The 22,699-nt window shown below is 35.5% G+C and overlaps 2 protein-coding genes across 2 annotated transcripts; one reads left to right on the top strand and one right to left on the bottom strand.

Moving 5' to 3' along the window:
- Positions 1-143: 143 nt before the first annotated feature.
- LOC136813741 (E3 ubiquitin-protein transferase MAEA-like) lies at positions 144-8,496 on the bottom strand. The gene is made up of 2 exons (XM_067070238.1): positions 8,378-8,496; positions 144-1,489 (listed from the first exon to the last, which is right to left on the bottom strand). Exon 2 carries the CDS (start codon positions 1,469-1,471, stop codon positions 302-304), a length of 1,170 nt encoding a protein of 389 aa, XP_066926339.1. The 5' UTR covers positions 1,472-1,489; positions 8,378-8,496; the 3' UTR covers positions 144-301.
- Positions 8,497-8,634: 138 nt separating this feature from the next.
- Positions 8,635-16,227, top strand: LOC136813742 (DNA-directed RNA polymerase I subunit RPA43-like). The gene is made up of 3 exons (XM_067070239.1): positions 8,635-9,107; positions 14,567-14,774; positions 14,988-16,227. Exons 1-3 carry the CDS (start codon positions 8,738-8,740, stop codon positions 15,397-15,399), a joined length of 990 nt encoding a protein of 329 aa, XP_066926340.1. The 5' UTR covers positions 8,635-8,737; the 3' UTR covers positions 15,400-16,227.
- Positions 16,228-22,699: the final 6,472 nt, after the last annotated feature.

Below are 22,699 nucleotides of genomic sequence, written 5' to 3' on the forward strand. Positions count from 1 at the left end.
TCTCTTGAACTAAAATCAAAGCTCCAAAAGAAGTTGCAGTTAATAAGAGAAATTCATAAAACTTTTAAAAAAAGATAGCAAACTTTATTGATAGAAAAAAAGATTATCAGAAATAAACTGATAACATCTAAGATAAGAAAATCTTGATTGAAGGATCATCTTTCCAAGCGACAATTAATTCAGATACCAGATACCTACAAATTATACAGTATTGAAATATTTTAATCAAATAAGAAAAATCGTTATATAGTGGTACAATAAAAATTATAGTGCAATTTCTCAGGTTAGAAATACAAAGAATTCACATTATATAAATTTTCTTGACTTCATCATTACTGAACAGGGATTTTGTGCGTGGACAAACAATCATTTCATCATCACTCATAGAAGACAGCCTGACAATGGCACTCTCGCTGTAAACATGACCATTAGGTAACATCATGGGAGGATTGTGTTCATTCATCTGTTCACCAGTGTGGTGACATAACAATCGAGAATGACTTGAATGAGCGAAGGGTAAAGGTTTAGCCAATTTATTGAACAATCGATTACAAACAGGACAATCACGTTTTTGTTCATCTTTATGGAAACAATGTGGTGTTTTCATGGATGCTAAACCAGACTGTAGAACTATTTCAAGTGTAGATTGAGCACTTAGCTGATACAAAGCTAAATTCTCTTTTCGGAATTGCTCAACCAATAGATTCCAACGAGCTGAATCAAAAAGATCTTTGTATCTTTTGATTTCAGTATCAGGTCTGAAAGCTAACAAAGCCATTACTGTTTTCTGGATCTCAGGAACTGCCAGTGAATCAGGTCCTTTACCAGAAAAATATTTTCTGGCATAAACCAAAGCATCTTTTCTCATTCCACTTTTGACAAGTTCTACGAATTCTTGGATTCTGACATTCAACTCTAAAGTGCTTTGTAACTTCTTCAACTTGGATTTGTTAGAATGACACCATTGTAGGCAGATGGTAGGATTCTTTTGTTTCAGTGATGCTTCAACCTGTTTAGCAACCTGGAAATGCTCAATATCAACCAAATGAGGGATATCTTCTGTTTTGGAAAGTGTCATAGCAGAATCATAATAACCATTTCTCAAAAAATAATCAACAAGCATTCGATTTAAACGGTGATGTTTCCAAACGATTGCTTTCTTACTATCTGATTGGTCTTTTAAATATTTGACTCTGTTTTGAATTTGTGTCAACTTTGATTTTTCTTGGTCTAATGCATCATTTGACTTATTTTTCAATACAAATAATTTTTTGATCAACTCGTCCAATTCATGACATGCTTCACTCACTGGAACATTATTCTTTGATGTTATTTTACGGACTTTATCATTGGTGGCAGTGACATGTGATACCTCTCTATCGACCACTTTTTGAGCTGTACGAAAGGTTCTATTCAACACCTCATATGGTACAATAAGTGTTGAATGTTCTAATGCCTTTATCTCTGCCATATTCTTAATATTCTCAATCTAAATAAAGAAAAAATCTTTTTACTTTGGCTTCTTGGAAAGCAGACTTAACCACAAAAAGAACTAATTTTTTTTGCCTTCACAAATAATTAATTTTTACTCATCGATAAAAGCCACTGAGGGGCATGTGGAAATTTCCTTTTTGAGGTCAGTCTAGCCTGTTTTCATGTGTTTAGCCTTGATAACACTTCCATAAGGTAAGGCTTTTTCCATTTAAGGTAAAATGGCTAATAACTCATCTTTTCACAAAGAGATTTTTATGGAACCTTTTGTGTCAATTTTTATCATCAAGCTGGAGATTATATACTAAAAAGAACAGGAGGGTATTCCTGGTTGGAAAGATATTTAGAGTTTTTGGCAAAAGTATCCATATTTGGATACCTAAAATCTCCAAATTAGAAGAGCTCTCTTAAAAGTGTTGAAAGTATCCTAATTTGCATTTGTGCTTTACTGAATGCTACCATAAGTTGGTCTAATGTTGACATCCCTCTTCTAATTTCGACACCCTTCTTTAGAAATACCGTCAACAGCTCTAACAGGCTTTATCATTTGAAAACTCCAGGCGTGTGGTCAATCACACTCCTAAAACCTTACTTTTTGTAATTTAGGCGTGTTAGGAGTGCTATGTACAACTTTTAGTAGTGGAATCTGAATTTATGGCGTGTGATTGATCGCACTCCTCAGGGATTTTAGGTGTGTGTGGAGGTGCGTGCGTGCTATCGCACGTCTTGAATGATGCAGCCTGCTCTAATATGGGACGATTGGTCAAAAGATGGGATTGTTGATATCAGGCCTGTATTTTCACTTACTGTTAAATCACAATAAACTTGTTTTGATACATCCACCAAGTTTATCAAACAAACTTTCACCATCCCATAATCACAACCAAAAGTTAGAGCAGTTGATGGTAGGAAACATATTATGAAGGTTGGAATCACTGATTAAAACTATTTTTCTTTGCAAAGCGATAAGACAGGAAAAAATCGTTTGTCTATACCTTATTGGAACTAATTTTTGCGGGAATTAATTGCAGCGTTATTTGCGGTTTTTCGTCAAAACCACGAAAATCAATTCCCGCAAAATACAAAAAAAATTGAAACATTTGAAAAATCCCTAGGAAAATGAAACAAATTTGTCCAAAAAAGGGCAAACCGCGAAAATTAAAACCCACGCAAATTCGATAGAATAAAAAAAACGCGAAAATTAAAACCCGTAAAATGCAATTTTTCGGATATCTTTTTTCGACGGCAAAAATTAGTTCCAATAAGGTAAGTGATTTTGACATTCAAAAGGGTGTTGAAATTAGATGAGGGATGTCGACATTAGACCAACTTAGGATATTTCTTTCTGTAAGTTACAGTAGTCCAAATGTTGAATTCCTCATGTAATTCTGACACCCTTTTTAGAGATTGGAGAAGTTCAGCATGGCTGATGGTAAACTAAATTTCTTTGCTTAGTGGTCAGAAAGGAAAAAAATCACCATCAGTGATTCTGACCTTCACACTATATTTCTATCTCTAAAAAAGGGTGTCAGACTTTTAGAAGAGGGATGCATTAGACATTGATACCGTGAGTGGTCCTAAATCCGACAGCCCTGCCTAATTCTGACACCCCAAATAACTGTTATGAAAAAAATTCTATGTTTACAAACATTCCTTCTCCAAGTTGAATGATAAACTATTGCAAGGGCTCTCAAAACAAAACATCTAACAAGATGGCTATTAATGTGATCAAAAAAGTGGGTGTGAGTAAAAATAATTACCTCTATTATTCTGAATCTGTTGCTTGTGTTTAAAACGTTAACAATTTATGTATTTGTATACCGTCAACTGCTCTAACTTGGGACTATCTGACAAAACATGGGACGGCAATTCGGCCACCATTTCACCGAACCTCCCAAGTCATTTGATTTTAGTTAAGGAACGGTGTATTAAAAAATACACTATTTCTCTTTCGATTTTACAGTAAGTGAAAATACAGACCATATATGCAACAGTCCCATGTTTCGACCAATCGTCCCAAGTTAGAGCAGTTGAGGGTAAGAGGCACAATTATTGTAATTTGGTTCAAATCAATGTGTATCAAATCTCTCAGTTTAGTTGACACTTTGGTATCTTCATTGTGGTGTCACAGCGAAAGGTTTGTTTTTAATTTAGTTTGTATCTTTGAAAGACCCCATTGGATCTATGCAGGGCTGTTGGATTTAGGACTACTCACAGTAACTAGCTACAAAATTACACTTTTTTTTAAACAATGCCAAAAATATTCATGTAAGTTTTATATCAGTGCTATATCCTATGACATCTGACCAAGGCAAATTTGCCGCCATATCTGCATATAATCCAACAAAGATGGTGTATGATGAAAAGCCAGCAAAAAGGTGTACTATTTAGAACAAATAAATGAATAGTTGATCAATTGTTTAGGCAATCGAGGCTCCCTTTAATTCCTGATCGTTGATTGTCTATTGATTATTGGAATAAATTGATTGGTTCTCAATTGGAAAAGTAATCAAGTTTCCTTTAACCAAAATGGGGGATTTGGAAAATTTTCTATGTTTAGTTTTTTGCACAAACCCCTGTAACTATGGGCAAGCATTGCTAAGATGTTGGCTTGAAATCGAAAATGAAACCACTCAAAACGAAAGTAAAATTGGCCCCTACTTGAAACCCCGTAATATTGATATACGAGTTTAAGTCTATACTGTTAGATGTTTTGTTTCGAGATTTCTTGCAGTAGTTTATTGTTCAACTTGGAGAGGGAATGTTTGTAAACATAGATTTTTTTCTTAGCAGTTATTTGGGGGGGTTGGATTTAGGCAGGGCTGTCGGATTTAGGACCACTCACGGTACCGTGAAGTCGGGTAACTTGCATCAGTGGAGGGAAACTTGCAAAGCCATCAAATGACTGACCAATCATCAAGGCAGCAAAATTTCAAAACAAATGAACTACACAGCTCCGCTCGCAGCGCAGTACTGTACTGTACCATTTTTGTTTTGATTTAATTTTGTACGTTAATGACCAGCTGGGTCATTCATTTGAGGGCTATGCATCATCAGTGGAGGCTAACAACATGCATAGCCCTCAAATGAAGGATCTGGCTGGTCATTAAAATACAAAGTTCAATCAAAACAGAAATTCTAGAGTAGAGCTGTGAGCGGAGCTGCGTAGTTTATAGACTGTATATAGTTCATTTGTTTTGAAATTTTTCTGCTTTGATAGACCTTTTTTCAAAGAGGACGTCCTGTTGAATAATTATGTAGTCCAGCCATAAAAACAATGATAGAGCCATGCATAATTACTGTATCATGCATATTGTAATAATTATGCATGGTTTTATCATTATTTTTCTGCTGGACTACATAATTATTCAACAGGGTGGCCTCTTTGAAAAAAGGTCTATTGGTCAGTCATTTGATGGCTATGCAAATTTCCCTCCACTGATGCAAGTAACTTGATTTTATTATTAGTGTTCAAATGGTAAATAAACAGTTACTTACTTACCTGACTTCACGGAGTTGATACCATGAGATTGGGTACTCTTAGGTGCCAAATGAACGCCCCCCCCCCGCTTGTTAATTTTTCGATTTTTTTCCAACCCCCCCAGAGCTTATTAGGACCCCCCCCCCCGTTTATTAATTTTTCAAAAAATTCCCAGCTACAAAAAGGAAAATTCCTTGTTTTACTCTAAAAAGCCTAAATTTAGTTTATTTTGACCCTTTTTAGGGTTTTTAAAGGTCCATTTCCAACCCCCCCCCGGTAATTAGGTCCCCCCCGTTTATTTAATTTGATAAATTTTTCCAACCCTCCCATTTATTCGAACCCCCCACGTTTATTTGGCACCTAAGAGTAACTTTCATCAGTGCAGGCTAAACGGTTGGCAAACGAACTCTAGGATGCAAGTGAAATTTTTCAATCCGCGGACCTACACGGGGGTTCGGTTATTATCAGTTAGGGTTAGGGTTGGAGCTCGAGAGTCACATTATAAGGTCGAAGGCCTTCTTAGGGGCATTCGTACCCTGTGACTTAACTTAGGATCCCGTAGGGTTCCTTGTAGGAGGGGCACTGGTAGGGTTGGGAGCTATCTTAATTAAGGTCTGTAAATTACACGCTATAAGTAATTGTGAATGACGGCTTTCTGTCGTGTCTCGTAGGCGTACAGCAGTTATGCATTGGGTTTGTGAACCAAGGTTGCTTGCATTTGGTGGTTCGAGCCGGGGTCGGAGACCTGTTTCACCGAGACAGGCAAATTTCAGAAAAATACTTAGAAAACAGTTAGAACAGTCGAGGATTATGCCCTAAATAAGAGAATACCCAAGTTAGAGGATTACCTTATTTAGGAGATTTTCAGTCTCTTATTTAAGAGAACGTTACCTAAACTCACGTTTCTGTGATTACGATGACCCAAAAACCAAAATAAAATACCTTTTAATTCTTTTTCAAACTTCGAAAAACCATAAATAGCCTCATTTACATGTGTTGACGTAATTTTTAAAATAATGAAGAAACACCCTCGACCTTCAAAACGTGTTTTTTCTCAAACCCCCTTATTTAGGAGATACAAGAGCGACTCACTTTCTGTTTTTTTTGAGTTTTGTCTCATTTACCCAAAAGCTTCAATCTCGCGTAGGCTTAGTGGTCAAGACTAGAACCCCCAATACGAGACATTTGCCTGACCGAAAAAAAATCATCATCATCAGTTTTGTTAATTGTCAGAATCGTTTACTCACTGGAAATACGCAACTTTATAAAGTTTCGTTTTTTTTCGGTTGTGCTTCATTTTAAAAATAACGAAGAGGAAAAGTTACCATCAATCCCGCGAGTAAAAGAAGGTATTCCGACTAGTTTACAAAAAGTGCGCTCGCGCAGCGAATAGAATATCTCACAAATTAATATATGCATAAAACTGACAAAATCCTTTCTTTTTTATGCTTAGGTGACGTCACCATCGATCCTGATTTGACAATGGAAAACCACATGCATAATTATAACGAGCGGCCGAGAAAGTTTGTGTGACGCAAAAATCGCGCGATAAACGAAGCGCTAGAAAAACGCCCACTAAAAATTGAAACTAGAAACTTCTTCTTCTGTCTTAGTATGTAATATTAATTCTTTTTTTATTTTTCGTGAATGCAAAATGAATTTTTGATTTTTGAATTGAGGAAATATAATGTGATATAAAATTATATTTGAATGCCAATGCCAAAAGATATTTTCTTTACTTTACGAATATTCTGCTGTGTTGCTCTGCCACTTACCCCCTGATTGTTTTAGTAGGCACTTCTGTCACGTGAATAAAAACACGCGTATATGTTGAACCCGACTGTGGACTGACCGAAACTGCAATGACATAAATTATTGTGGAAGTGAACGCTTAATACAAATGTTTGGGAAATCAAAAAGACAACTTTTGTAAGGATGTTGAGTTTTGTTTATATGGCACATTGTGATGGACTGCCTAGGTCCACGAAACAAAAGCAGAACTCAACCAAATTTTGCTAGAAGGGAGAAAAAAACGTGCTGAGTCGATCTATGAAGTTCAAAACTTGCAAAATGATGAGAAAGCCAAAAATTAACGAAGAAAGAAAGTCTCCTAGTTAAGAGAAAGGAATCTCCTACTTAAGAGACCTTCTCTTAAATAGAGTATATCTCTTATTTAGGGCATAATCCTCGACTGTAGAAACACTTGAGAAAGACAGAAAATCAGGAAAGAAGATAGGAAAGTACAAAATAAGGAAAAAATAAGAGACGATGCATCCTGGAGTATGATATCGTTTGCCAACCAGGCTAAACCGTCACATAGTGTGCAAGGGGGTTCCAGGTCCCACCTGAAAATTCAGGTCCCACCTTATCCTAAAATTCCCACCTTCAGCCCAGACTCCCAGATCCCAGCTAAAAACAAAAAAAAATATAATTCGAGGAACAAAACAAAATTTCTTTACCGTAATATGAAGATGCAATATATTACATATGTTTAACTTTCCATTTGCCTATGACCTACATTAGGGGTAGAAACCAATCAAGTAGTCAGACGGCTTAGAAGTAAGTGTGAGTCGTTAGATATAAGTTTGGCATGAAATTATGGCTAATCCTTGAATAAGAAGTTTTGGGGAAAATTTGTCCCGATAACTATAATATTAGTATAAATAAGTGAGGATCGCCTACAACCATAACTGCAGGGAGGGAGGGAGGTAAAATATTTCATCCTGTCAGCTTTTAGTAGAGCGTCGACTTGAACAGGGAGATGTGATGGCCATTTTGAACATGACGTCACATGGCTATTAGCAAAAAGTAGACTCAGTTGGCGGAGGGCGGCCACCCAGCCATTCGAATACTGTATATAGCGCTTATCAAATAAAAGTTAAACCGCAATTTAACCTGTGTTAAATCCAAAATATATTAATATTTATTATATACATTTATGAAATATATAAAAAAAATATATCATAAAATCATAAAATCTGAAAATAAGAAATTTTACTTTAACTTTTTCCAAAACACCCAAAGTCCCACCTAAAGAAATTAACTCCCACCTTAACTTGTTTCTCCCACCTAAAACCTGGAAAACCCCAAATCCCACCTGAAAATTTTCGACCCAAATCAGCAAACCCCCCCCACTATTCTGGGGGGGGGTGCACACTATGCGTCAGCACCTTGAACTGACTACTCAATTCCCCTCACATGGCATGGGTTGACCCGGGCAAAGGAACGTTCACTTGCCAAGTGAACTGCCGTGAGTGGGAATCGAATCGATCCCACAGTAGTTTTAACTAGGTGTAAAATCAAGTGGGAGAAGGTGGGAGAGTCTTGGATTTTCTGGTCAATTCTGTTCTAATAGTTGGTGAAAATTGCCAGATCAAATAATCAATTCAGAAAAAAGTTGTATACCTTTCGATGATGATTAGTAAAAAAACGAAAAAGGATGATGGATGTGTGTGGTTTTTGGTTGTTTGTGTGGAGTGCGAGATTAAAAAGTGAAAACACCACCAGCCATCGCCTCAAAATTTTAATTTTGTTTCAAAGCTCTTTATACCGATTTTACCCGAATTCCCGATCATTAACCCGACGAAGAACGAAAATGCCGAAAATAACAGAAGGAAAGAATATGGGGTCTGCTATGTTATTCTGCAACATACAGGCGAAAATATCTACGTTATATACCTTTTAAGAGCATCGCGGGCAGACTCAGCGCTCATATATAGTACATGTAACAGACTACGAAAACAAACTCATGTGCTCAAAAATATCATGGCGTCGAACGAGAGCAGACACAAGAAAGAACCTAAAATTCACTTTTTGAAATTAGCATTTAAAGATGCAAAGCAAATGTCTCAGGGAAAGCATTCGTGCTTGGAAGAGGTGAAGCACACCATGAACATTTCATTAGCTCCAAAATTTATTGGAAACTTGAAATTGGGGTTGAAAGAAGAAATGAATAAATTTCTTTTTGTGTACCAAACGAAGCTAAATGGTGTCCCACTTGCTTATGATAGAATCCAGATCACCAAATCAAAAATCATTGATGACCAAGAATTCCTGAATCTTGAAATATGTGTCAATTTTATAGTATTTCAACCAGAAATATCCAAAATTCTACGAGGCTGTGTTAATAAATTAGGTATAAACTTACTTTTCAAATTTTGTTTTTCTCAAAATTTTAAACTTTATATTTTACTTCACAGATAATTTCAATTTTTAACTGGACCCCAAACCTTCTGCAACTCAACCAAATAAAAATAGAAGTAGATAAATTAGCTTGTCTGTATAGACCTTTTTTCAAAGAGGCCACCCTGTTGAATAATTATGTAGTCCAGCAGAAAAACAATGATAAAACCATGCATAATTATTACAATATGCATGATACAGTAATTATGCCTGTCTCTATCATTGTTTTTATGACTGGACTACATAATTATTCAACAGGACGTCCTCTTTGAAAAAAGGTCTATAGGCATCAGCTGTCTTGCTTTAGGTCAAGGTCAATCATAGCTTCAGCACCCCCCCTTACTTTTTTATTGGGGGGGGGGGGCTAAGAAATATTTTGGACTTTAAAGAGCCTGGGGGCTAAAATTACGAAAATATTTGGGGGGACCTAGATTGTTGGGGGGAACCTAGATAATCTGACTGAGACTCTGGGGGCTGTTCAGCTAATTCTAAAAGATGTCTTATCATACTATTAAATCGAATATAAAAAGCAAAAGATTGGTTAACATAAATATTAATACAAGTAAAATTTAGTTTTCATTTATCAGTACCGTACTCGCATATATTTTTTATTGACTTCTCTCTACACGTCTCTCTACCTACAAGGGCGAGAGGAAAATGTTTTTGTTTTTTCCCCAAGTGTTAGGGGACCTAGCTAAATTGTTGGGGGGACCTTACTTTGTTGGGGGGGGAGCTAGAAACCTGGCTGAAGCTATGTCAATCTTCTAATCTAAATCTTAACAAAAACTCTTTATTTGACTAGAGGAAGAATTTTCTTGTCATTAATTTGATGCTAAAGTTTGTCATTATTTAACATAATATTGTCAGTTAGTGAAAGTATAGCCTGGGAATCCAAGCTCAAATTATAGAAAAAACAAAAAATACCCCACCTCACAAAGTTCTAAGATTATAGAGCTTGGTGCAAGTAGATAAGTCTGACACATAATGTTATAACAAGACGATGTCAATCGAACCAATCGAACGCCGAATCAATTGAACGCAATTGAACACAATCGAATAATTGCAATCGAATATTACCCAGGATTTGCCGTTCGATTGCTTCAATTACGTTTGATTGTATTCGAGTGCGTTCGATTGTATTCGATTATGTTCGACTGATTCAATAGTACTAGATTTTATTCACTTTCGTACGGGACTTAAGCGCTCGGCCGCCCACGCTAAAAAGCTCTAACGGGGTAATCCAATTTAATTTAATGGCAATCAAACTCATCGAACATAATCGAACGAAATCGAATGTAATTGACAATCAATCGAACCAATTGAATATAGTCAACTATCAATCGAACCAATCTAACCTTACTCGAACGCAATCGAACACAATCAAATATTACCCAGGATTCGGCCGTTCGATTAAGATTCGATTACGTTCGTCAATCGAATCGCAATTATTCGATCGCGTTCGATTACGTTCGATTGGTTCGATTGCGATTTTTGTTCGAAGTTGTTCGATTGACACCGTCTGGTTATAAACAGTCTGTGTGTGAACCCTTGTTGACAGACTTGCTGAACTTTGGAAACCCAGGCAAACACACATAATCAACTCTAAAAGACTTTCAAAACTACTAAAAACCACATCAAAACATCAGCCACATGTTTATTTAGACTTCCAGCCAACAGCCATTTTGTTTCGAAATGAATCTATGTTTTCTTTTTCATTTGTTTTCCTTTTTTTCTGCAGAGTCAGCTTTTTCTTTTTGACTTGACGTCAAATACAAAACTGAACAGTTGTCGTCTGAAAAATGCACAAAGATGGCGAAAAGATACCCTACAATGCAGGAAGTGCCACCGTTTAGTCCATTATCTTTGTACAGAACTGCCACTTTACCAGATCCAGATATGCTTGTCATACAAATCAAGAAGTTTCCAGTGTCAAAACTGTACCAAAATCGCACCACAGGTAATGGAAAGGTATAATTCAAATGAAACATCAAAAATTGAAGGATTCAAAAACGAAATCAAAGCCTGTGAGAATATAATGAAAAGGCAGGACGAAGAAATAAACCATTTGAAAGCACAAGACGTCAATGTTATGGTCAACGAAATGAAAGAAACTATCGACACCAGAATAACCACACTTGAAAAGAAGATTGAAAGCATCATCGAAAAGAAAGAAGAGGAAAGACCACCAATGAGCTACGCTAAAATCACATCCAAACACATCGAGAAAAACATTGGAGATGCGATTCGAAAAGCAAAGCAGGAGGAGCAGCTGATTCGATCGACAGCACGCAACCTAATTTTCCATGGGATTGATGAATCGACAGATGAAACTGAAGCATAGAGTGCAGAGGGGTTGAAGCCCCCCCTGAACGTTCAGCCCCCCCCCCCCCCCCAGAGATTGCCCCCACCAAAATTCGAAATAGACAGTCCCCCTACAAAAATACACAAAAAACAAAAATGTTAGAATGGAAAAAATTTCAAACAATGCAAGGTCTTCATTTTGCATGTCCACACAAGAGAAAGAGATACCAAATGTATAATGTCTTCTTTTGAAATTCTAATCAACAAACGTCAATAGTACGACTTCATTATTACACCCGGGGGGGGAGGCAATCAAGGTAAATGGCCTACCAGACGTTCGGCCCTTAAGGGTAGGTTTTTCATAGTTCAGCTAGTGCACTGTAAGGGTAGGAAATTACAAAACTGCACTGAACTGCACTCTCAGGGTAGGAAATTGTGATAAAAGGCCAATTTATTGGTAAAATTGGCACAAAATTAGTCAATTTTAGAGGAAATATTCCACATTTTCTTGGAAAATTTTGAAAAAGTGCACTGTAAGGGTATCATTTTTCATGGAAATTCACTGCACTGTAAGGGTCTGATTTTAGAAGCCAAATTTTGGCCCGAACGTATGGTTGTTTTCAGATCGAGTGCCCGCGTTATTACACAAACAAAATACCAAAATGTACAAAGAAAAATTTCTTAGTTCTTGGAAAAAGTTATTAGGTTAGCCCCCAGTCAACAGACCTAAACAAATAGCCCCCCCCCCTGAGTAAGTAGCCCCCCCTGATCTTAGGGAAAAAGAGCCCCCAGCCAGAACTTTAGGTTCTAGCCCCCCCCCCTAAGAGCCAGGGGGGATGCATTCTATGTGAAGAAGAAACAAAAATCGAGGACGAAGAATTTATCCATGACAAAATTATTGGTCAGCGGCTCCATCTGAGGAATATAAAGATTACCGAGACACAGCGGATCGGGAAATTTACGAAAGAAAGAGAAGATAAAGCGAGATACCGACCAATCAAAGTCACATTTACGAACGAGGAGGACAAGAACACAGTGTTGCAAGCAATAACAAAAGAAAAAGGCTTTCCTTGCCGAGTGACAGAGGATTTGACCAAAAATGAAAGACAAATAATCAAAGAATGGTGTAAGGAAGCCGAAAAAATGAATGCTAAAATCAAGGGAGACAACACAAAATGGAAAGTCCGGGGGAGACCGCGAAAAAAACTTTATTTAAAAAAGATCGTTGTAAAAAGTACGAGCGGTTTATAGAGGCCCATGTGTCTTCACGGTGGCCTGCAAACCTGTAAAGCTTTATTATTATTTTTCCATAAATTATGCGCGCGCATCGAAATTATCAAAATGCGTGCTAAAGTACTGCTAAGTAATACTGGCCAATCAGGCCGAACCTGCATTGCAGGGAAAAATCTCCCTGCAGGCGAGTTACCTGCGCCAAGCATTAAACAAGTAGCAAAAATATCATAAACTAGACTGTGAACAAAGTTTAACGCTTGGATTCCCAGGCTAGTGAAAGTACTTTAATTTTTGAAACGTCTTTACGTCACATAGATCGATTTGTGAAACGTCTTTACGTCACATAGAACGAAAGAAAATAGCAAAAGAACAAAGGAATTATTCATAGCCACCATTTCGCAACCGGGATTGCGATTTTGCGGAAATGGGAACCCTCATATCAAATAAAGCATCTGCTGAAAATTTTGTTCTTCCCCCAAAAATGCGAAAATGAAAAATGAAGAAGCTTTTGTTTTCTGATCGTCTATTTAATCTGCCATAAAGTGTTATAAAATTCCTTAAAGAAAGACACATTCTCCTACGAAGTGGCTTCATATAAATGATGCTGTTTAAAAGTATGTCATTTTATCTTAACAATTTCCTAAACTACGTCACAACCACAGAGCGCTGGCTTTTAGTTTTATGACTTGTTCTCACTCGTTTAGTTTTCGTAATAAAAAGAAATCGTTATTGTAAACTTTGAACATGCTTAAAATCGAGGTACTTCCACTAACTGATTGTGATAAATAAGGAAAGGTCTTTACTGTTAGTTGGTCTACCGACACCTGCCCTGCCCTATCTAATAGTCATTTAGGAGAATGTGATGACCTTGACTGTTTATGATTAATAGGATTGGGGATTTTAACATCAGACCAACTTTTGATATTGAGGGTCAGAGAATATAGTATTGAATGCAAAGTTGCCAAACTTCGGAGGCTGCATGTTTTTAATTGTTAATTTACTTGAAAGCCCATTTTGTGTATGATGAAAACAACCACCAAAAAAATCTCAACATGAATTCTGAATTTTTTGAAACCGTTAATTGGGGAACTTGAAAAATCAGTGAACAATTTTTTTCACAATCAGAAGATTGGGGAAACGTTTTTGAAAGTTGAAAGTTGGAAAATTAGAAAACTCAGGAAAAGTTTTGCTAAAATTTACAATTTGAACCAAAGACCTTCTCTTAATCATGACTTTATGTTGAGTAATTAAAAAAACTCCTGATCAAAACAAGAACAAGAAAATGTTTTTAGTATATACAAACTTTTACTAAAACATGTATATACAGGGAGGGGATGAATGGTAAAATAGGCTAAGATAGGTGCTGGGTAAGTTCAGTTGGTACGGGTTTGTTAATTATGACCTTTCCAAGTTTTTCTGAAGGTAACAATGACAACAAAAAGTCAAAATAGTCTTTTTAAGGGTCAGAATTTCCGCTTTTTGGGTCTCTTTTAAGAGTTTGAAAGCCTACCTTGGTTGGTTTCAGCTATTTGTTTCCTCACCAAATCCAAGGGTGACCGCATAGGACATCCTTCAAAACTAGTGATACCCCACCCATAGTTTATTTTCTGTAATTCGTTTCTTATTGACAGTAATGATCCAAAAAGTCTCTTTTAGTTTGAATCGGTTGGATTCAGCTATTTGTTTCCTCATCAAATCCAAGGGTGACCGCACAGGATATCCTTCAAAACTAGTGATACCCACCCATATAGTTTATTTTCTGTAAGTCGTTTCTTATTGACAGTAATGGTCCCAAAAGTCTCTTTTAGTTTGAATGGTTTTTATTCTAGATGATTTAATAAAGCTCTCATATGCAAATTTACATTATCTTTGTTTTAGGTGATCATTATTATGGGTGTTTGTTTCATAATTGCATTAATGGAATGGCTTTCAAACCAAATCCAAGCAAATTACCAACAGAGGAGATAAAGAATTACTTCAAGAATATAAAGTTGGGAGATGAAATCTTGATAAAAATTTCAAAGATTCAAACAGAGCATGAAGTTCTATTTGTAAAAGGTGGTATATGGACTGACAAACGATCCAGGTAAATTAGCCTCCTAAATATCTTTAAAAGGTGTGTAACCCTTAGTAGATTGCAAACTGCTCATCTTCACGAGTTTATTTTGACGGCTAACCGTTTAAGAAAGAAGTTTTCGAAACCATTGCTTTATCCGCTGTCTGACACTTAAATTTGTTTTTTTATCAGTTGTCAATACCTTGTATCTAGTCCTATGAATTTGAACTTTCTGTATTTCAGGAAATTATCAAGGAGCGAAACAACAGAAGATAGCTTGGGTGACCCGAGCGTGAAATCTGAAATGTTAGAGGAAAATAACAACGATCAATCGATTATAGAGAGTTTAACAACTACTACGACGACATCACCGAAAAAGAAAAAGAAGAAAAAATTGAAAGACGTTGATAGCGACAGAGAGACCACTGGCAATCACGATCAACAAACTTTAACTAATGGACATCATATATTACCAATAAAAAGTGAACCTTTATCAGAAAGTGAATATATTGCTTCACCTAAGAAACAAAAGAAGCGTAAAGCGAGGGATGATTCTATTTTAACTGACATTGATGGGGATGTCGAATCTTCATCTTCTCCAAGCAAGAAAAAGAAAAAGAAGAAACGGAAAATCAAAACTGAAGAAGAGGATTAATTTTGTTTTTATCTTTGATCATTTGATTGTTTTTATGCTTGGTCATCAAATATTGTTGTTTTAGCTATATTTCTCAAGCCCATGATTTCCATTGGAAGAGCATATATGATCATAAATCTACCTATTTACAGTTGTACTGCAACGAATCTCTTTGGAAATTGGATCATGCTGATTGACTGATTACAAAGCTCTTTTTGAGATTTTCAGGTGTTCTTTTTTGCTGTTGCTTGGAAATTAAAGCGTTTTATCCACCGTTATACACGTTATTATTGAAAGATTCCCCTTAATCTCCTTAAACGAATCGGTCCATTATGCTGGAATAAAAATCTACTTGTTTACTTAGATTATCAGGAGGCTCACTTTTATCGCATAAAACTAGCTTGCTTGAATTTTGAAGACGAAATTATACTTTCTGCCGTAGCTTTGAAACAATTGTAGCTTGTAAATTTACGGGCTCACAAAAAGATTGCACTGTTGAAGAGGTGTTTTTCGATTTTTTTGAAATTTTGATTTTCGTACAAGAAGAACGGGTGGGGTAAAAGAAAACAGGGCGTAATCCAGACCTTTCTGTACAGGACCAAAAATTGAATTCATGTAATAAGAATGTTCTTTTTTCTGGTTTCTTCATTTGATGCTGGATTGCTTTTTTAGGTGTTAAATTTTTTGGCATTGAAGTATTTGTCTCTTACTAAAAATGGTTTTTATATAGACTTTGTATATTGGTAGAATGTTACATAGGTTAGCGCAATACTTTTTATTATTTTTACCATACTTTATACTAATTATTTGCGCAAAATATTTCGTTACCCTAAATATTGGAACCAAAACGCCCAAAATATTCAGTTGTTTTGTTCAGTATACTTTGATTGACATGTTAGAATAAATTTCAATGTCAAAACTTAATAAGCAAGGGGAGGGTGGAACTTAGAATAATAATGAAAACTTTTGGAAAGTAGGCAAAAACAGAAGGTCAAGGTAAAAAAGGAACTTGGAAGTATTTCCACAAGAATTGATTAGCTGGGAGGATGGATTAACCATGTCCCTGATTGTCTTTATTCCTTCATTGTAGGTTATTTTCATTTCGTTTACTTTCAATAAAGAATAATTATAAATTAATTAAAGTACTAAATAATACTCGTGAATTATCATTTATGCGGAATTCTTTAATTTGAACATCACATTGCCATTAGACTAGTAAACTAGTCGGTTATTACTTATAACCTTATGATAAAACTGTCAATCAAATAATGTAAACACTAATTAAATATTCAGCGTGCGTGAGAGAAAAGGAAAATAACCGACTAGAAGCTACTTCCAACACCTTTTTTTCTTCACCTAAAATCGTAAGGAGACATACAGATTTCTGTATGTCTGACCCGTATGGCGCGCCAAAGCGGAAATAAATACTATCTTTTTAAAACAATACTATCTTCGTTTAAAACATACTATCTTTTTTTTAAAACATACTATCTTCGTTTAAAACATACTATCTTTTTTAAAACATACTATTTCTTGCTTAAAAAATACTATTTTCCTTTAAAACATAGTATCTTTAAAAAATAATACTATTTTTACTATCTCTTTAAAACATACTATCTTTTAAAACATACTATCTTTGTGGTAAACAACTATCTTCGTTTAAAAATACTATCTTTTAAAAAAATACTATCTTTTTAAAAAATACTATCTTTTTAAAAAATACTATCTTTTTAAAAAATACTATCTTTTTTCGAATATAGGTTGCCTCGATTATTCAAATTTGTGTAATTTTCATTTTGAGGGGCGTGTAATGGGCGTTGGTTTTTCGTGTTTATTTTATATGGCCTCATCCGCCCACATGCAGGACCAACATAAGCCGGGGGGGTACTACCCTTGTCGACCGACGGGGGTGCTCCGCCGAGGTTCGAAAAATGGACCCTACGTGGGACTCGAAATTTGCGAAAAAAGTGACCCTGAATGGGACTGAAATTCCAAAATTTTCTCAAATTTTCTACTTTTTCCCCAAATTTTCCAAAAATAGGCACCCTACGGGGGACTGATTTTTCTATTTTGGTGTTTTTGCGACCCTACCAGGGACTCGTGGAGGTTAAAAAAGGTACCCTGACCAGCGGAGCATCCCCGTAACCCATTTTGCCTTAGTACCCCCCCCCCGGGCAACATAACAAGATGGCTTCCGGCTCCCTACAAGATCTGACCTGACTGACAGTAAAATGGCTACTCGTGGCAGACCATTGAAAGATATCAACGAAGACCAAGTCCTTGCAATAAAAACAATAGGGTTCAAATGGAAGGAAATTGCTGATCTTATTGGACCATCCAGATCCAGCAAGCATGGTCCCGCCGTCCCACCATGCGCGGGTCATGCGTGCAAACTTTAAAATGAGCGAGGCAAGACGTGCCAACCTCGTTTCCAGACTGTTTTCGAAAAGATAGTATGTTTTAAAATAGATAGTATTGTTTAAAAAAAGATAGTATCATTACAAAAGATAGTATGTTTTTAAACGAAGATAGTATGTTTTAAACGAGAATAGTATGTTTTAAACGAGAATAGTATTTTTTCAAACGGAAATAGTATTTTTTCAACGAAAATAGTATTTTTTGAACGAAAATAGTATGTTTTAATTGAAAATAGTATTTTTAAAAAAAGATAGTATGTTTTAAACGAAGATAGTATTGTTTTAAAGAGATATTATTTATTTCCGCTTTGGCGCGCCATAGACCCGTGCGGGATTGCATTTATTTTTCTTTCTGTTTATTGCGTTTTTAGAAATGCTCATTTATTTATATGTTCCCATGTTCAATGTTACTATGAAATATCATTTAGTCAAAAAAGTTGGATGGATTCTCAAAAACCTAAAAAAAGTTATAAAATTAAACAACGTTTTTTGAGGGAAGTAGCTTCTAGTCGTTGAAATTCAGAAAAGAGACGCAACTTCACCCCTTCGATTCTTTTTATTTGGAGCTTGATTTTTTGTATATGGGTCTGTTTTCAACGACTAGTTTACTAGTCTACATTGCCATCTATATTTAGCGTTAAATATTTTCAAGTGCAAGTCAATACTGTACATGTGCAAATGAAAATATTCTAAACCACAAACAAATTTGATTGATTTTCAAAAAAAATTATTTGACGTCAAATGTTTTAAATCTTTTTCAAAGCGCACGCGTAAATTTCTTTAACCACAATCAAATTTATGGTGTAAACATTAAGTAAGAGACAAGGTGCGCAATAACTTATGCCGAGCGAACACCTGAAAAGGTGTTCGAAAAGAAAGAAGAGCTCGGCTTTCGGTTTGGGAAAATTCGAACTTTGGGTGGGTGGGGATACCCAGTAAACAAAATTGAAAAAAATTCAAATAATTATCAGAGACCAATTAAAAATATTTCCAAACTTTGGAAATATCATCGTTTCAAAAGTTGGAAATATTTTAAATATATGATGTTTCAGATTTAGAAATATCGTGAAATATGATATTTCCTCAACTTTGGAAATATAGAAAAGTCATATTTCCATATTTACATTCACAAATGTATGTTTTTTAAACAGATTTCATAACGTCAAAATCTAATATTGGCCGATATCTTGAAATCGGCTTAATTTAAATTTTTGACCCAGCACTGTCCGTAATCATCTCGTTAAGGCTCTGACCATAGTGAGTTTTTAATATTTGCCACTTACAAAATATATAATTCTATTTGTGGCATGTTATACATTTTCTGAAGAGTCTGAAATTTTAAGAATTGCAGCGAAAAAATTTGATGAAGAAGAAAATGAAGACTTTTGCGAAGAAGAGTTTCAACTTTGAAGAGCTTGTTTTCGGCAAAGAAAAAAATAATATTTTGCGGTAGATGGTGTATCTTTTACCGAACTAAAAGTAGATTTTTGGAAAATTTTTCTAAAAGCTTTTAAGTCTCGAAATATTAAAAATAGTGCTTTTTGACCAATTTTTCATGGAAAAACAGCCATAACTTTTGATGTATTAATTTAGAAAATTTTTCCGAAAAATTTAAAACAGTTCAATTCTTTGCGGACAGTTTGAAAAAATTTCAGGACAAAAAGTTTATTTTAAAACTTAGCACTTTTTATAAAAGAAGGTAATGCAACATATTATTAACGTCTTTTTTAAAGTCCATAGCGTCATTTTTGCAATTAAATTCTTAATTGGTGTTAAGGGATTTGATTGAAAAGCAATTTATGAATACCGTGAAAAGCACAGCTCAAAATCATATATTTACGCTGTGCTGACGAATTGATATTCCATTCATCGCGCAATCAACTAAGACAAAAGTAACCATGACGACCATCCAAGATCTTGGATGAGGTTCAAAGTTGATATTTTTATTCCCGTTGTTAAAAACACAACTTACAAAAAGTCATCAATGCTTTGTAAAAAGAGTCAGTGATAGAGAATCATAACATAAAGTCTGTCTATTATTTCCATTAAATTAAAGTGACATTTCCATAATTAAAAGTTTAGTAATTACTGTTATACATTTGGGGATCATGTAAAAGATTTCTTTCGAAATAAACTCATTTCAATTACACTTGGAGGTTTCTGGGGAATTCGTAAATAGTAAACTGCATACTGATACAGTCTGCTAGACATTAATATGGTAATATTTGCTCTTCATCTTTGATTTTTTGTACAGTGATTAGATTGACACATGCGCGATAACATTTCTATTACTTGTCTTCAGAGGTTAATATATTCTTCGAAAACTTAACCTCTGATACTCAGGGTAATTTATGAAGGCAATTTTTTGTTAACAGTGTTGAAGAACCTAAAACATAACTTTTACGTTTAAATTCTAAAATCAGTTTTTCGACTATGGTCAGAGCCCTTAACCCTTTAAGTGCCACGGTCGGTTTCACAGACCTACCTGAATGAAAGAAAGGTGCCCAGTGGTAAAACTTCAAATTAATTCGCTGGAGGACAGAATTGAGTAAATCGGGGCCAAATTTGGAGGCTCTTGGATCACTCGTTGACCAAAAATGGTCAAAAAAACGGTCAAATCTTAAAAAAGTGGATTTTTGTTAAATTTTTGCTTTTTTTTGACTTTTTAGCTTGAAATCTCGCTGAAAAGACTCACTTTTGATTTTTTTTGCTTGAACATAAAGTCCAATCCAATATTCCTACGAGTTAGACCAAAAATGACGATTTCTAACTCAAACTGGGCATTACATAGTCTGAATTGCAGACCTCTACAAAACCTCAGGTAGGCTCTATAAGAAGCACGAATCCGCTAGTGGATGCCAGCAGCCTAGGCATTACAGAAGGGCTTCGCCCTCCTACATAGCCCATGTCTGATATATACAACATTGGCACTTAAAGGGTTAATACGCTTTTTTTAGCTATATGTATATGCGAGAGTTAAGTAACAATGGAAAGCGGTGGGAAAATTGGGAAATGGGGTTTGGCCTTCACTCACACTCTCTAACTCACCTAAGTAAAAACATTCTTTTGATAAGTGAGGCCCCCAGCGGACCTTCAATTTACGCACAATCACGCAAATATTTTCATACCCAAATTCACGCATTCATGCAATATCTTTTCGAATTTCACGCAATTTTTGTTCAGCAAAGCTTCCCAATTCACGCATTCACGTAAGTGAAAAGGCCCATTCACGCATTCATGCAAACCGCTGGGGGGGGGTGGCATAAGTTGTTGTGTACTTGAAGCCGACTGGAAGCGAAGAGAAAACTCTTCTAATCATGAAAGTGAACAAAATACAATCTCTCGCTTACCCAAGCCCTTTTTGAACGCGCAGTCTTGTATTTGTACGGTACAATATGAAATACAACATTTATGCAGGTGTTTTTAGCCGATCAGATTGCTCATATCTTTCATGATGAACATAAGTAATTACTAGCTAATTTAAGAAGTATTCGAGAATAATTAGTATTTATGCGAAATTCATTAATTTTAACTTTGATTTTAACATTACCATCTAGCATTAAATATTTTCAAGTGCAAGTCAATAGGCATGTGCAAATGAAAATAAAGCAAAGAAAAAATTTGATTGATTTTCAATGAAAATTATTTGACGTCAAATTTTTTAAATTTTTTCAAAGCGCACGCGTAAATTTCTTTAACCACAATTAAATTGATGGTGTAAACTATAAGTAAGAGACAAGGTGCACAATAACTTATGCCGAGCGAACACCTGAAAAGGCGTTCGAAAAGAAAGAAGACCTCGGCTTTCACTTTGGGAAAATTCGAACTTTGGGTGGGTGGGGATACCCAGTAAACAAAGTGGAAAATAATTATCAGAGAGAGATTTTCTTTTCTCATAAAATCGAGCTTACTGGAAATTAATCGCACGGAGGCAGTCCCGGCACGCCAAATATTAAATATGCTAAATAAAATAAGTTTTGTCAAAAATCTCGAAGGAACACAAAAGTTCAGAATCACTAGAACTATATGAGAGCGAAGAAGAGAGACTATCTATAATTACGGACCAATTCAAAGTTGTGATTTACGTTTGCTATTTAGTTATTCAGTAACTACCGATGTTTTCCCATAGCTGAAAACCTTCTTTCCTCCGAAAGTTTTAAATAAATCAAATCTCTCTGGGAGTTGATTTAAACAATACGAATAAATATAGAGGGTTAGTGTAGTGTAGCAAATACAAATTATGAAACATTTTGAAGAATTGTACCGTATTTTCCAAAAAAGAGAATTAAACAAAATTTACCAATCTGTGTTCAGAAAACGATTCGAATTTTGCGAGCAACAATGAAAATAGACGATGTTATCGTCCGTTACAGTGATAGTAAAGGCGGGAAAAAATGGCGGTATGGCGTTATGGCGGTATACGGAAAAAAATCGGCGGGAGAGTTTCGAAGACTGGCAACTCTACCGACTGTTAACTCTTTTCGGCAAAAAAAACCGTTTGCGAATTTTCTTCGTTTTTGGGCTTTTTTCTTAGATAGTGATTCGTCTTAGACTATAACATAGTCTACAATGAAAAGAAAAGGATGATTTTTTTAGAAAAAGAAATGGTACACACAAAATTTTTTTTCGTAATCGCTATAACAGTAATTACTTAAGGTAAGAGATTTTTGGCGGGAATTTCAAAGGGAATTTCATTTAGTGAATGGTAACCTGAGATCAGATTGTGAATGTTTTCTGCACACCACGCTGAAGCTCTAAAGGGATGTGTGAATACATAACAATCTTACGAATATGCAATCTCGAAATCATAAAGACCGCATTCGTCTAATAGGACTAGGAACGACAACAAAGCTGTGTGATTGTGTTTATGAATAGGGCACCGTATCAGTTTTTAACTTTCCGGC

This window comes from Clytia hemisphaerica, unplaced genomic scaffold, assembly GCF_902728285.1.
Source record: "Clytia hemisphaerica strain Z4C2 unplaced genomic scaffold, Clytia hemisphaerica genome assembly, whole genome shotgun sequence".
Taxonomy (NCBI): domain Eukaryota; kingdom Metazoa; phylum Cnidaria; class Hydrozoa; order Leptothecata; family Clytiidae; genus Clytia; species Clytia hemisphaerica.